We start from the raw sequence: 16346 nt of genomic DNA, 5'->3' as shown, positions 1-16346 counted from the left end.
TGTGTATTATACATTTACAAAAGGAGCAATTACTCGTTCAATGATTTTGCTTCACGCATTTAAGAAATGCCCTGGGTTATTCTCAGGCATTTTTATGGAGACAATGCTAAAATTCTGGAGTTTACTTTCTTTATACAGAAATTTTGATGAAGAAATTTTTATATAAGGCACTGCTCAGCCTAATGCTTCTTGTCATTAATCCCATGTATTTCAGAAAGTTTAGTGTGTTAGAGAAATCGGACTTGGCACTGCCAGTCTGATTTCTCAAAAATCATGACTCAAAGACCCCATATGAGACTGGTTTTGTTTACTACCTGTAAGGGGGAATCCCCTCCACACACAGAATATAGAAATCCAGCAATCAGATCACACAGTATCACAGTAGCTGCCAAATATGACAATGAGCAAGCTTAATGCAGCCTCCACAAATTTTGCTCCTTTTCTTAAAAGCTTTTGTTTCCTCTACCCTCTTGTTTTTAAATGAACCTTATTTTTAGTATAAATTGTAATTATCAACAGCAAGGATAATTGAAATTATCAACTCATTTCTGTGCCAGGTTTTGACAGTTAATACAAGGATAAAAGACAGGAAGGGAACAAGTCATGAAGAGAACCTCATTTTTCTTGAAACGCCAAACATTCCTGAAGTTTAAGATTTCCTTTGGAATAAAAGCCCAGATTTTTGTCTTCATATAAATGTGAACCTTGCCTTATTACAAGTTGCTGGCATGGTAGTCAGGTTTTTTGAAGACATATTAATTAGACATAATTATGCTAACTTCTTTGGTAATAAATTATGGAAACGACGGTGAGGCAGAGAACCTGGGCAAAATGAAAAATGGTGAAAAAGCATTCATCTGTCTCTGAGACAATGAGACTTCAACAGAAAGCAAAGTTCAAATATACTAATCTAACACCAAAGATTTTGTTTAAAATTTAAAACCTTCATAGTATTTTCTTCATGTTACACATAATACATGGAACCATTTTTAATAGGTTTTCTCTAGGACAGTGCAGCACAATTGCAGTAAAGTGCAAGCTTTTCTAAGCTATTAATCTGTCCTCCTAGGAGTCCACTTTATTCATGCCATGTCCAGTTGTTCCAGTCATAAGCCAATTTAACATACCAGCATTTGGGTTTGGTTTGTGTCTTTACAGTGGTGAAAAGGAAAAGGAAAAGGAAAAGGAAAAGGAAAAGGAAAAGGAAAAGGAAAAGGAAAAGGAAAAGGAAAAGGAAAAGGAAAAGGAAAAGGAAAAGGAAAAGGAAAAGGAAAAGGAAAAGGAAAAGGAAAAGGAAAAGGAAAAGGAAAAGGAAAAGGAAAAGGAAAAGGTGTGGTGACAGGATGCAGATCTATCACGTGGAAAACTGAATTGCTGCCAGAGAGTTGCAGACACACAGAGCAGATTTGAAGAATCATGGATCCGGCTTGGGTTGCAGGTATGTGGGAATGTAAATTATTCTGTTAATGACCATGGCATCGTGATTTGATGGAAAAAACCCAAAAATACTGCCCATCTCTATACCTGTCATTCAAAAGTGAGGATTCTGCTACATTTGTTTCCTGCTAAATTTCTGACCTATGGTTTAGTAGCTTCACAAATCGAACCATACATACAAAATTACAGGAAAGGGATGCAATTGATTTAGTGCAAGACATTTAAATATTTATCTGAACTCAACAAACAAACAGAGGAAGATCAAAGACTCCGTACACTTCTCCATAAGGCAGATGGTAATTTTTTAAATATAAGATCTTAAATACGTTATTTCTTAAGAGGTAGAAAATATCAAAATACTAGGAAAAAATTTCTAGCTTAAAACAATCAGTTTGCTTACTTTTTAAAAAGTCTTACTGTTGCAATTTTTAAGTGAATAAAAACAAATGAAGCTATGGAAGCACAGGATTTCGTGCTTTGTATAAGATTTCACTTACTGGAAAAAGAGAGAGCTTCTTCATCTAGTCACTGCTCAAGCAGTATATACAAATGATCTCCTCTTCTTGCCCTGTTGGGGGCTATAAATTTGAAGTGAAAAATTTTCCCAGTGGAAAATTTTGGCGATTCCTGACTTTCTAGCACTACATTTAACTGGGTACAGTTTATGTATAAGGCAGTAGAACCACCGATGTAAGCTCAGAACTACCTCTTCCATAAAGCTAAGAGGAAAGTTAATAGAAACAAAAGCTTACTTAAATCTTTCCTACAGACAGCAAAATATCATAGTCAGATTCCAGCACCAGCTGATAATCTGTTTTAGCAATTTATACCAGCCTAGAGACAGCTGAACTGTGGAAGCCTACCTACAGTTTGAGCCACTAAGGCTTGCACTCTTCCTCAGCACAGCTAGGAGATGCTGATGCTACTGTCTCCAATGCAATTCAGTAAGGCATAATTTAACTCAGAACTGACATTATCACACATTGAGAAAGTAGTGTAAAAGCTCCTCTCTTTTCCATCTGTTAACATTCAGTACTATTTATTAAATATTTTATAAAAAGAAGTTAGGATATTTGTACATTCAAACAATCACTGCAATAGCTGAGTAAAGGAAATAAATGAATTATCAGATTCTAAATTAAGCACGATTCTGTAGATATGCACATTTGCACATATGCCCACACCACACACATAGTCTGTATGTGAGTGTGTATATATAGATATAGATATATAGTTATATTTTATGTATACGTCTTTTAAATCAGTTCCAAGAATACAGCACAGAATATCTTCACTTAGCTCCTCTTTCACCAGAGGACAGGATTGTCCAGTTTGAAAAAACCAGGTTCTTTTCTAAGGTCCATGTAGGTTCCATTGCTCACCCAGGAGTCATCACTGGATTTCCTATCAAAAATTAAACAGATGTAAGCTTATATTTTCCATCCATATGCTGTGTAATGCAGTGTAGCACCATGCACAAGTACCAAATCCAGCCCATGAACCAGCAGTGCAGCTCATTCCAGCCTGCAAACCAGGCAGTAGAGCTTGAAGAGCTGAGCAGGTATGTCTGCACTGGGCCATGGAGAGGCATCTCAATCTAATGTTCACCAGAGAACATCACTATTGAACAGCCAAATGCATTAACCCATATCTGCTCTAATACTGTTGCTATATTATAATTAAGCTCTTTATTCCGTCATTTAAATCTACAGGATAGATCTCAGCTTCCAAATCCTCATTGTAAGGATTCAAATCCTCATTCTTATTCACAATTCTCATTGTGAATCTACAATCACAAAGTATTAGACTTAGCCTCTATCCTGCTTCCCTTTAGTACGCGTGGTTGGCATGTGATGAGTTAGTTCACCAGCTTGTCAGAGATGCAGCAGTCTAAGCCATTCCCTTTTGCACCTATTTAAAACATTACTGTGTTCCTCAGAAGCTCCTCAGAAAAAATAGGATCTGCTTATAGGCCCATACAACATTAATCTTGGCTCAAACTCTCTCACTGCAGGAGAACAGAGAAGCTGGAGGGCAAGAGACCACATCCTCACTAGCATTCCTTTTTGTCTTTCAAAGCCTGCAGTCTCCTGTTTAACTAATTTACAACAAGAAGAGAGAAAGTGCCCTCAGAACAATAATTATCTCTCCATAAAATAGGGGAAACATGCTCAAAAACAGCCTTGGAAGCAAAAGGCTCCAACTCTGCACACTTCCACATCAGGCAATCCCACTGAATTCAGCAAAACTTCAGCAGAGGTAATTGAGCTAAATCCAGCTACTTTAGCTTGCTTCAAAGAATCAAAGATGCTACATTCACTCAGCCAAATAAAAATGTAGACTAATAATCAATTGCCATCAAGGCAAAAAAACCCAAACCAAACAAAAACACCAACCCCCCCCCAAAAAAAAAAAAAAAAATCAAAAAAAACCCCACAAGAAAACAAAAAAACAGGGATGCACTAATAAAAAGCTAATACATAATTTTGAGTTTTAACGATGTCTGGAGTATTCTGCATCACCAAAGTATATAGAGGAACCCTGGAAAAAACTGGAGCCTGTACGTGGCCATTTAAAATCAGTATATGCTAATTATTATTTAGTACCTGAAAAATCTAGGCTGATGCTCTAGATTGTTTTCTTCTAGCACCTTCCGTCGTTCTCTCTGTAGCTGCTCAATCCTCTGCTTTTGTATTTCAGCTCCTTCAATATTCCCTTCTTCTAGAAACCTGCAGCAGCAGTGATATGAGACAATTGGTCTCCTGTCCCCAGAAGAATCTAATCTTTCCAGCAGGTATTTCACAGTGTTTGAAAGGTAAACAGCTGCCTCTGCAGACAACTGCACTACAAAAAAGCACTTAAGAAAAACTAACTCTTGGAACAAGCTCAGAGTCACAGTTCCATTATATTTTTCTACTTGGAAATTTGCAAAAATAAAATTTTCACTGCAGAAAGAAGTTTCAAATCTCTCAGTTTTTGGTTATTCAAATACTGTATGCTCAACATCCAGCACCTGAAGCTCTGAAGTTTTAACATCCTTGGAAAGGCAGTTATATAGAAGCATCCAAGAGGCAATTTTAGGACACACTTCCATAATGACTAGATCATCTCTCAATAAATGATTACAATGTCTGTTTCAGATGCACATTAATGTAAAAATAGAAACACACTCCAGTTATCCACAGAAAACAGTCTGAGTTCGGGGTAAAGTGAGTGTACAGAAGATTAAGAACTATTTTAGGAAAATATTTCAGAGTTAAAGCTTCTTACCTTTGGTCTGGCCTAAAACGTGTATCAGTGGATGGGAGTAACGCCCTAGTTTGTGGGTCCAGTTCATTTAACTCCAGTGCAAATTGTGTAAATCCATACCACTGTTCATAATCTTTAGGCATCGGATCTACAGAAGAAAAGAGTACATTCAGAATTCCAATTAACTGCTATTAGATTGAAAGGGAAAATTTCAAGCTCCCTCCAGTCATTTGTTTATGCCTGATCCACAGTGTCAGTTCTGGGGAAACAAGAGGTTTTTAATAATGTGACAAAAGAGAACATCCCCCTTGATAATTGCACTGCAACAAGACAGATTTCTGTTCTCTCAGCTGAATCACAGCACAACTGAGATGAAGGCTATGCTATTATCATAATGTTTTTTCAAAACACAGTAGACAAAACTCCACAAGCTTGGGAGAAATTCAGCTATCCCTGTCATTACAGGCCTGAGCTTTGTGGGCTGTCCTCCAGTGTTCAACACATGAAATAAACACCACTTCTCTGCACAAGCAGTAGGAGGAGTTTGTTCCTTTTTCCCCCCCTTCTTTCTAGAGTCCTCAATCCTCACTTCATGCCCAAATATGAAAATGAAAGAGAATGGAGAAAATGCAGGAAGCCATGGGATTAAGTTCTTAAATTATTTAAATGATAAATTCTTCTGATCTAGCTTTTAAATGCTTGACAAAAAACCTAGTATTTTACAGAAGAAGAGCAAGAAATTAGGGTCTAATAGAGATGAAAACAGTAAGCTTATACTCAGGAAGATCTCAGTTTGTGTACATGAGCCATTCTGTTCACTAACTTGCTCTCCATATGCAGTTTGAAGATGAAGCTGTCCCACAGTACAAGCTTTCATGCCACTTCCCAAAGAGTCGATGCACAACTTTCCCAGATTTATCCATGACACTGCCTTCAATCTCATGTGCATTTGGATTCCAATATTTTGCCTAGAATTAAAAGGAACAAGGGGAAAGAAGGTGCATAAGAGCTCAAGTGCAGGCCCTTTTGCCATGCCAGTAGCACCAGGCTGTAGAGCAACGAAAACTTTTCAGTTAGCTGTGCATTACAATATCAAATGCAAACAACTAACTTATTAGTATGTTAGCTTCTTACAATACTAATGTTGAGAATTGTATTTATTTTGTTTGCCTGTTTTTAGGGGCAGTATGAGGTAAAGTGCAGCTGACCTTGAATTTTGCCCAAAGACAGTCAAACCCTGTGTCCTGACTTGGTTACCTACATCTCCTCCAAATTAGCAGAAGAAGAAGAAAAGGAACTCATTTGTCAATCTCCACTTTAAACAGTTTACAATGTCAAAGGTGCAAGATTTGCAGGCTCACAGTCTTTAATATTTGCACTTTAAACATCCAGTGCAGCTCAGAAAATACATTAAAGTACTTTCAAGTAAGTATTTGGAAAAAAAGTCATCCTAAATGCTTCTTAGAAAGCACAAAGTATTCAGGAAAACAAATTAAAAAAACCCCAATCTTGCTGGGGAGCATGCATAGGTACACTGAAAGTACTTCCCTTGTATCTGTATGGTCTGTTTTATGTCAAACAGAGCCTTTCTCCATTAATCAGATATAGAAAATGCAGGTTAAGGTAAGTCTCTTAGGAAGATTTATAAAACTATTTCTCAGGTTAGAAATTCTGGCATTGCTTTACGTTTTCATTGATTTTCCTTTACTGCAAGTCATTTATTGCCAAAAACGGAATCTAATTTCAGTTATAAAGACAATTCCTGAAGAACTTGTATATATTGTACTTGTACTGAAGCAAAAGCTTTGAGTAACACCACAACCTCTTACTTAAACTCCTCTGAGTACCTGCAAAGGGCTAGAAAGGAGCATCAGGAGAAGCACCCTGCATAAGCACTGGTCCTCCAGCTGCTGAATGAATGCAACCACAGTGTGTACCAGTGGGCTAGTAGAAGGCATGTGGTAAACCACTGTCAGTAGGCACCTTGTGCCTATGTCTCTCATCAAACCCACTGTAGGTTTTCCGTGATATTCTTTTCCCCATAATTCCTCTACTCCCAGTGGAATCACTCAAGAAAGCTGTTGCTTCTCTTTTTTGTCGAGTGAGTGGTAGTTCCTCCGAAGTTACAGTTTTCAAGCAATCACAAGTAATTACAGCTTGTAAGCAAAAGTACTGAGCTTCAGCAGAGAGCATCCTCCCACTGCTGTGCCCATTACAAAAGGCAATGCCAACACTGCTGTGGTTACCTTTATGAAAGTCAGTTTGCAGTGGCACGTGTCATCATTCAGATTTTTTATGATGATCTCTCCATAGTGTTCAATCCATCTTTGCCCACTTAAGATGTTATGGATGCAGGATGTCACCTTGTTCCATGCAAAATGGTCTTTAAAACTGTAAGGAAGAATACAAGAAAAGTCTCATGCCATGTTCAAGTGAGCTCAAACTTGAGGAAAAAAATTTGCAGAGAACTTGATTAGAAAAGCCAAATAAACTATTTTTTTTACTAGAATGCTTCAGCTTCCTGTTCCAGCCTTTTCAAAAACAAGCCCTATGACAGCAATCCCACCTCCCAGAAAATCCTTTTCACTTCTGCTATATACTTCCGTCTTGAATTCAAGTTTTCTCTCAATTTACTTGTCCTTCTAACAAGTTTTAAGTTTCCAGAAGTAATCATTCTGGTATCTTCTACAGTCTGAGATGCCCATTCCAAGCTTGTAACACAGTGACAGTGGAAAACACAAGGACATGGGCCACCAGAGTGATCTGAACATGTACTGAGAGGAAAAAGCTAGGCTCAAGCTCTCAAGGCTGAGCCTAATATGTGTGCTTTAGGCAAGAGCAGAAGTTCTCACCCAGCAGTTCAAGATGCAGCTGCACCCTGGGAAACAGCAGACATATAAACAAATACCAATAGGCAATACAACATTTTACCTTTTATGAAAGAAGTAGAATGCTTTCTTACAAAAGCTAAGAACTAGCTCTTATAAAACAACTTTATAAAGCATCAAGGAAAGGAAAGTCTCATGAAGACATATATTCTACAGTTTGTTCTGGGTATGGACGGCCAACTCAACGTTACTGGTAAGGTAAAATATAAACTTGCAAAGCACCAATTTCCCACAAGCAAGTGCCTCATACACATCCTGTGAAGATATTAGAATCGTTCCCTACCTCCTCTTAATCACTTGCTTTCACTTGCTGCTTTGTAAGGGCACACACAAGGACAGTTTGTACAAAGTAGCAGATATGCAGCCAATTTATCCCACAGTAAGTTGTTTTTCTGCCCTTACCTATGCACGTCACATGTTAGCATAAATGGCAAAAAAATGTATTTGTTTCAAAATGAACCTCAATACTAAAGCTTAATTTTTCCCTATAGCCTCAGCACCTTTTTTGTACCCAATTCTGTATCAAATACACAGGGATACAAACCAGCACATGGAGACCACATATGAATCAGATTGCTTCCCAGTTCATCAGCCCATCATAGGCCCCAGTATATTAATTATCTTGGCTCTGAGCCCTCATTTACATCCTAGAAACCTTTCATTCCAAAGCTTAGGGCAGGTGCTATGCACACAGCATGGTTCATACATTACCTTTTGCATACTATCTTAGTAGACTACAATTTTATCCACTTAAAAGAAAAAGGCATGCTTGATTTGCTGAGTGCTAGGTTCTTGAATTCTTTGGTTGGTTTATTTTTTTTTTCCAGATGGCAGATTAATTAATTTTGTACTCTCTCACTGGAAAACAGATTTAGTTGGAACAATACTCAACCTTTAGACCTCTGGTTCTGCAAACATGATGGATATAAGCCAAATTCTAAGGGATTTTAATTGCTCATCAATAATGGGCATTCTGACAAACCAGTATCGAAACACTGCAGATTTTTATTTAAAAAAAACAAAAGGAAACAAACCAACTATACTCAACACTTCACCACAGTGGCTGCGTCCTTGGATAATAAACACCAGATATGTGTGCATTATTATGTTATATTATGTGTTCGACTTATCACTTTCAGTAATTATTTCTGCAGTGATGATGGTTGTTGGCCTTGCCTACAGCCCGGAACACCCCATGGTGTCAGGATCCCTACAAATATAGTTACAACAGATAGGAACAAAACCACCTCTTCCCCCAAACCCATATTCAAGCAAAAGAATTCATAGCTTCCTTTACCCTACAGTTTTTCCCTGTGAGTTTAAAATGCATGAAGGTTGAAATTCAACTGAAGTTTGAAAATACCAACTTTTCTTTCTTCAAGGTACACAGGAGTGGTGGGGAGGGTTTTCACTGTTTGTTTCTCATAACCTTTGAAAGAGTCAGTGCTTCTGATTTATGCTACTGGTTTTGGTTTGGTGGGGTCTTTCTTCCTCCTCCCCTTTTCTCTTTAAATTAAATCATAGCCACCAGTCCTTCCAAAGGGCAGAGCAGAGCTTGCTGTCCTCTGAATGAATGTGGCTCCAGTGTGTGCAAGCACCTGTGCCTGTGCATGAACAGCAGCGCCCAAGGGCAGTACTTACACTGGAAGAGTTACATGCGTTGTGCCAACTGGAACAATTTCCATGGACTTTCCCCAGAATTTGTTTTTCCATCTGACATCTGGAACAAGAAGATAAAAAAGACAGGTTTACTCACAGGCAGGTAAATCAGGCTGTTTCTGGGCTCTACTTTATTTTTAAGAAATTCAAAATAACAAAGTGCAACAGAAGCATTCAAAGAATGTTGTGGGACCTTCAAATACTGGTTAGTGGGTTTCTCGTTGTTGCTGTTTGCTTTGTTTGATTTTTATCATGATATTGGTTATTTAAATAGCAAAGTAACAGATGTTTAAGTCCTCTCAAAAACCTTTTCAAAAGAAAGAAATTTGAATAAGCTATAGGCAGCATATACTTGTCTGCAATTCAGTTGCTAGTGAATGAATGCAGACATTTTCAAAAACAAAAGCAGAATTGCAAATACAAAAACATAACAACAACATCCATAGCCAAGAGGCTAAAGAAGGTTTCAAAGGGCACAAAGTGGCAGAGGGTTTTAGTTCAGCTCCCACTGTAAGTTTAACTGGTCTTTTGAAATCTTGTTTGAATCACAGAAAGACGTGTCCAAGTCTCATGCCATTTCTTAAAAAATACAAAAAAAGATAAGAAAACTCAATGCAAGTTTAGCCAAGTTTATTGAGCAAAAGCACCTGGAAGGGAAAGAAACACAGAGGAGCATGGCAAAAGGAGTGTACAGTTAAATTGGGTCAGATAATCAGGCAGTAACTTTCATAGTAACTTCATAGCTCAGGAGAATAGCACCCTTCCTATTTCAGACTCTAAGAACTTCATTCCCTGCCCAACCTGAAAAAAAAAGAGAAAATTCAACTCTAGTCTCAAAAAGATGCCAGTTCTAACAGAAGGAAAACAAAACACCATTTCCTATGCAATTCTGGGGGGGAACCCTTACACTGGTTGTGAGATGGATGCTCAAACTACAACTAAGAGATTACTCAGGCATCTCCTGACTATGTATGTGCAAGTGAGGAGTGAGCCACACTGAGGTGCCTATCATTGCAAAGACTAGAATGGGATGTAGGGCAGAATTCTGCACACAAGGAAATTACTTTTCTTATTGTGTAAGAAAAGGACCTTTTGGGGTTTTTGGTTTTGAAGTCTGGTGCTGGGTCAGCATCTTCAGTGACAGTGATTCTGTTGTGATTCCTACACTGCACAAGTGCTCCAAAACTACTTCCAGTATGATGTTGTTGAGGCAAATTCTGTCCTGGCTTTCTTTCTTCTGCAGTGGAATGGAAGAGAAAGGGCAAAGGTACACCCAACTGAGTTTAACAGTTAAAATATGTTACCAAATTGTGCCCAATTCTGTTCTCATAAATGGCAAAGCTATCCCACAGAGATCAGCATGTGGGAAACATCTTGGGTGCCAGTGTGCAACTCGATCATGCAATAATTTTAGGACAGAAGAGAAAAAGCAAAGTGTTATTTCAAAGCTATGCTCTCACTAATTCAGGCACAGATGCTGTAATAGCTGAAACTTCCTTCATTTCCACTGCTCATGTGTCGACACTCCTCTGCAAAAGCAGAGTCAGTTTCATAAGTCATAGAAAGCTATTTCCAAACTATCAGTCCCTGTCAGAGCCCAGACTTCTAGTTCACTAGACATAATGGGGAGATTTCTTGGTGACAGAACACATGAACTAAGACCAGTGTGTGGTGGGATGACAGCACTACTCTGGCAATGTTGCTGTCTCCTTTTCAGCTGAGAAGGTGACACAGTAAGTGAAAAGGTCTTTGCACACAGAAAGAACTGAACTCACTGACAAGCTGCCTTTATGATTAGATTGGTGTTAATCTTTCCATGTAAGTTAATACAGCCTCATTACGAGAGGTTGTAGCATTTAAAAATTGCCTTTACAGGGGAAAAAAAATCATTGTCTAGCCCTCCCATAAGCTCAGCTAGCCATATTTAAAAGCAAAGCAAACAAAAATCCCTAAGCTCTGCTGCACCCTGACTGAATGTCCTGTGCTCATCAAGGCCAAATCTCAGACTCTCACATGAATCAGAGTCTCAGCTCTCATGAGAAGAACTTCATTCTCTAAATGGAACTGTTAAAATATTTGAATGATAACAGTTGTCAAGATCTGTTAAACAAATCAGTCTCATCTATTTTTATTAAGACAGGCTGCTTGCTATCTAATCTTATTTATACAGCATTCAAGTTACTGAATAAATTTTTGGTCATCTTAGCTTTTGGGCTATGAACAAAAGGATTCTGTATTTGTTTACAAGGCAAAGAATTACACAGAATAATAAAACCCAGACTAATGGGTTCCAATATCTGTTCAGTATGGCTCCATCTGTAATAACTATAATCAAGTCAGCAGAGCCAATCAGAAAAAAAAAAAAAAAAGATTACAATATGGCTACATTGTGATTCGAAAAACCCCTGGGTGAAGGATTTTGAGTGAGTTAAAAGGCATGGTTATGTTTTATGTACACTCCAGAATTATCTAACCACACAGGTACTGTTACTGACTGACACCTTCTACTAGCAGTACACAGCAAACAAAGCTCCAACACACATCTTTTGAGAAAAAAATTAGCAAATAGCACAAACTCTTATATCCTGTAATAATGCCAGCAGAGAAAGTGAAGGTAAATGTATTTATCCTTGCTGTTATGCTCATTTTCGAAAATTGCTTTCAGAGCAGGTTTACAAGATTTGCAAGGTTTAGCATTTAACTTGTAGTTTTTTCCTGCTGTTTTCAAGCTTGTTTATTTTATAAATATCTTGACATACAATTCTTCCTTACTAAAAAATAACATCCCCTACAAAAACCCCAAACAAACCTGATTTCAAAGAAGAGCAGATATTTGTACATGAAAATAATCAATTAATGCTACATGAAATAAATGCAAACAAAGCAAAATATCTTGAGAATTTTTATAATAGCAGAAGATCCAAGTAAGAAGCATGCAAGTAAGTAAAGCCTAACATTTCATAAAACCATTCTAGTACAAATTTAAGCAAGGAATTTTTACTTTTCCTAGTTTCTGGATATTTTGTGTTAGACATACAACATTAAAAAACATTATGAACACTGTAAAAGTAAATGATAGACTGAAGAGTTACCTTGCCAAAAAGCAAAATTCACAGATTCAGCATGGCATGCAGAAATAGGTGGGTGGTGACTGACCTAATAGCAAGACATGAAAAGAGAGGGGGAAAAAAGATTAACATATGAACACTTGAACAGTCATTTTGGTTTGGCTTCTTTTATTTTGTTTTCTCCTTCATTCCCATATGGCATTTACAATTTGAACATTAGTTTGCCCTTTGCAGTTGTGTCCTGAAGGGGGAGGCAGTGAGATTAATAAACGTTCTCAGACCTAAGAAACCTTGAAAGAAATGGGAAACACTTATTTTAAAAGGCCTGAAATTTTGTTCAAGTGAAAATCTCGCTACATACTTTGTACTTTGTCACTAAGGTGATAATTAAATTTACCCTTAGGACCTCTTAACAGATTAACAAAAACCACACTTAGAGTACACAGACAAAAAGTTTCACAAAACCAAAAAAAACCAAAAACATAACAAAGGGCCAAACGCTTCTGTGCAGTAAATAACCACAAAACCCTGAGTATGAGGGAGAAGATAGTGATCAGCATCTCTAAGTGGGCCAGGGGTGAAGACATCAAGCCAGGAAATTCCATCCAGCAATCCCTACTACCGCAGCAGTGACACCCCAGGTGTTCCAAGTGTGAAACTCTAACCACATGCACTGCATTTCATCAGCTTTGGGCAATAGCATGTGCATGAATTAGGGCAACCACCAAACTAGCAAAGCAAGGACTGTGAGCAAAAAACCAATTCAGACTATTAAAATGCAACAGTAAATAAAAAAAGCACAAAGTGAAAGCAGCCACTCCTTCTTGACTTGAATTCTCCCTTCTGGGTGAACAAAACTAACAACTGACCAGGACCAGCTCTTACATGCATAACACCTGCTGTTCCTTGGGCAACTTTATTTGCAAGTCAAATTGCTATTTTTCACCATGAATTTAATTTCTTAACCATCTATGTGGCTCAAATCAACTTTTACTTTTTTTTGTTACTCATTTCACAGATCTCTTACTGAGCATTTTTTTTTCCACAGGCATCCAGTTGTTTATTGAACATCTTGTACTTGAAAAAAAAAAAAAGGTACTAATTACTCTCAGCTATGGCCTAATCCAGCAAGAGCAACACTCTCTCTCTCTTACATACTGTACCCAGATTAACCCCAAATGTCACTATAATACATGGGTTAAATTTAGCTCTCACTTAAACTGTTATAATTCCAGAGTAAGGTCGTGGTGCTGACAGGAGTTATTCTAAACTCAGTCTAGTGATCAAACAGGATCTTTTTAATTTTGTATCTTCTGCCAGTCTAGCCCATGAATTACATTCTGCCTGCACTAACAAGGTATCTGGAGTAAGCATCAAAATGCTTGTGCAAGCAATAAGCCACTGTTCCTGATGCAAAGAGAAATATTTAATGCTTGCTGCATTAAATTTCTTTCCTCCTATACTGGCCTCTGTTCCTAATACTTCTCCAACCCATATTCTTACCACTCCATAAACTCACATCACTTAACTTCTTACTTGTATTAGAACAACAGTTGTTAATGGCACAAGCCCACTCACGTAGTAAAATTCATCTTTATAAAAACTAGCCTTTGTACTGGTTTACCCAATATTCAAGTGAAAATATCTTCCTTTAATTCAGTGTAACATTAAACTCAGTACTAACCTTTATTCACCCCTTTGTTACTCAAATTTGATGCTGTGCTGGTACTTACAGTGCTCTACACACATCATCTTAGTACTGGTGTAGCATAGTGATGAACCGGATACATGAACTTTAAATTTATTCTTGCCTTGACTGTATTACTTTTTGTTGGATTTTTTTCCCCTCCTTATTTTTACTCTTGCCTGTGACATTTCCTGAGACTAAGGAGAGATCATATAACATTCCTTTTTGTCAGTTCTAAAACATAATGTGCAAAATGTTGTACCGTCACAGCCGGTCAAAAGCACTCTTCATTTCCTAAAGGAAGCCTCTTAGAAGTCTTTCTCTTATCAAATTTCTAGGTTGCACACCTTTGCCCATTTGCACTTTTTGTATTTTTTTTTTGTTATGTCTAGACAGAATAGGACAGCTTTCAGTCATCTCACGTTGCTAGGCACCCAGTATTTGAGTTTTATCTCTTTTTAACATACACTTCAAGTTCAGCAATTTTGGTAGCTTGGCTGGTTTAAATTCAGTATTTTTCACCCATACTTAATAATTATTCTCCTACTGGGGAATTATCTCCATAAACACTAAGACCATGATGTGCTGTGTACATCCTTCACCTACTCAGCTGTGGTAGCAGATTTGAAAGGCTTCACCTACTAAGCATTTGGACAGGAAGCAGAAATAGTCTTGGTGCCATTGTAAATACTTCTGGTTGATTGACTCACACAAGGGATACATTTGTTATAAAAGAAGACAGCTGTTATTAAACAGCTGAAAATGTAGTTTTTTTAATGATCACACACAAAAGAAAACAACAAGAGTGTAAACTTTTGTTGCAGTTGTGATCAGATTTCAGTATGGAGAATTGCACTCTTCTTAACCAAGTTATCTTGTTACTGGAGCAGGCAGCACGCCAGCCTTTGCTCCTCGAGTGTCAGCTGCTGGTTGTGATGTTCCATGCCAGACTTAGCAGAGTTTCCTCAAAAACCAATTCCCTTTGTTTATAATTCAGCAAGGTTCCTTGGGCTTTGCTGGGATCAGGTAATCTTGTATTTTGCTTTTAATTCTAGAGGATTCCAGCCACACGTTTAGAATTCAGCAGTGTATTGAGTGGCAATTCTAAGGGTTGCAGCATACAATACCTGTTCTGCAAAGAACTGGAAACCCTTATCTTCACGAATACATTCATAGGTTTCTCCAAGCACAGGATTAAATGGCTTACTTCCAGCTCGGTAGTAACTGGATGCATAGGCAGAGACTGCAAAGGCAGCTATGTATACCTGCGAAGTACATATTTGGGACTTAGATTAATTTACAACAGACAAAAAAAATAAAAGCAAGCTTTATCCTGATTCTGTATTTTTCCTTGCACTTGCAGACTACAAACATGTGCACCTCCTGCAAGCAAAGCCCCAGTTCACACGTTAGAGGATTATTCAATTTTCAGAGTCATTCAATAGGTCAGGGATAGAATTATTAGGGTCAGATACTGCAAATTCCATCAATTGAAAACAACATTTCTGAAAAATGTTTGAAACAGTTTAGCATTCTACAACACAGTTCAAAGAAGTAACCTTAAAACCCACTGTTAAATTTTGTATAATAACTGGTTTTTATAGTTATATCTGTGACTCCATAAATGTACCAACTATCCTTTCTTTAAATATGACACAGGAAGTATTGGGTAAGTTTCCACCAATTTTGCTATTGTTAATGCTGTTTGACTTAAATTATTTTTTATCTACTGGGTGCTATTACCTAATCATGAAACTGTTGATCATGACTGACACACCTTCCAAATTTTTGCAGTCAACTCAAGCACAATATGAGCAATTAGAATTCAGGGTTGTTTGATTCAAGTCTCTTTTGTAACACTTTTTTCCTCTTTTCATTCCCTTTTCCTCACCTTGTGAAAGTGCAGATACTCTCTTTTCGCAGTTTCAGAAAACAAACCCACTGAGGATAGGCTCTCTTATGAACTACTGCAATTATTATGCAACAGCTAGTATTAAATTTTGCTTCAGGAATTTCTCAAAGGCAAAGAATGCACCAGTCTGAGGTAATTTCCAGATGCTTGGATGTGGGAAGGAGGTAAAAGGCTTCTTTTCCCTCCCTTTTGAACAACTACTGCTCATTTCCTTTTCCCTTTAGCATATGTTCTCAAGAGAACAAAAAAAGCCATGGGCTGAAATCCCCAGTGAATGACCACACCCTGGGAACAGGCCCTAAATTGTAACCCCTGAAAGCGTCAGAATGAGGAAAGAGATTTTTCAAGCAGTATTTATAACATGACTACTTACTCTCACTAATAACTTCATTTTGAGATAAGATATATTGAGTTGAAAAGGCTTAATTCAGTTTATGGGAAAATCT

At 37.7% G+C, this 16346-nt stretch overlaps 1 protein-coding gene across 3 annotated transcripts in view; it reads right to left on the bottom strand.

Moving 5' to 3' along the window:
- Positions 1 to 292: 292 nt before the first annotated feature.
- The window catches only part of OSBPL3 (oxysterol binding protein like 3), an 82438-nt gene continuing 66384 nt past the window's right edge, over positions 293 to 16346 (bottom strand). For all 3 annotated transcript variants that reach the window (XM_066195589.1, XM_066195597.1, XM_066195602.1), the window contains 8 exons: positions 15116 to 15253; positions 12326 to 12389; positions 9216 to 9294; positions 6933 to 7077; positions 5510 to 5654; positions 4708 to 4834; positions 4044 to 4166; positions 293 to 2841 (listed from right to left, as the gene is read on the bottom strand). In XM_066195589.1, coding sequence (XP_066051686.1) covers positions 2745 to 2841; positions 4044 to 4166; positions 4708 to 4834; positions 5510 to 5654; positions 6933 to 7077; positions 9216 to 9294; positions 12326 to 12389; positions 15116 to 15253 — 918 coding nt within the window. In that variant the 3' untranslated portion in view covers positions 293 to 2744. The remainder of the gene's footprint in view (positions 2842 to 4043; positions 4167 to 4707; positions 4835 to 5509; positions 5655 to 6932; positions 7078 to 9215; positions 9295 to 12325; positions 12390 to 15115; positions 15254 to 16346) is intronic.

Source organism: Chamaea fasciata, unplaced genomic scaffold, assembly GCF_029207755.1.
Source record: "Chamaea fasciata isolate MVZ Bird 193981 ecotype frontalis unplaced genomic scaffold, bChaFas1.0.hap1 SCAF_1, whole genome shotgun sequence".
NCBI classification, from domain to species: domain Eukaryota; kingdom Metazoa; phylum Chordata; class Aves; order Passeriformes; family Sylviidae; genus Chamaea; species Chamaea fasciata.
This window is presented reverse-complemented; position numbering and strand designations above follow the sequence as displayed.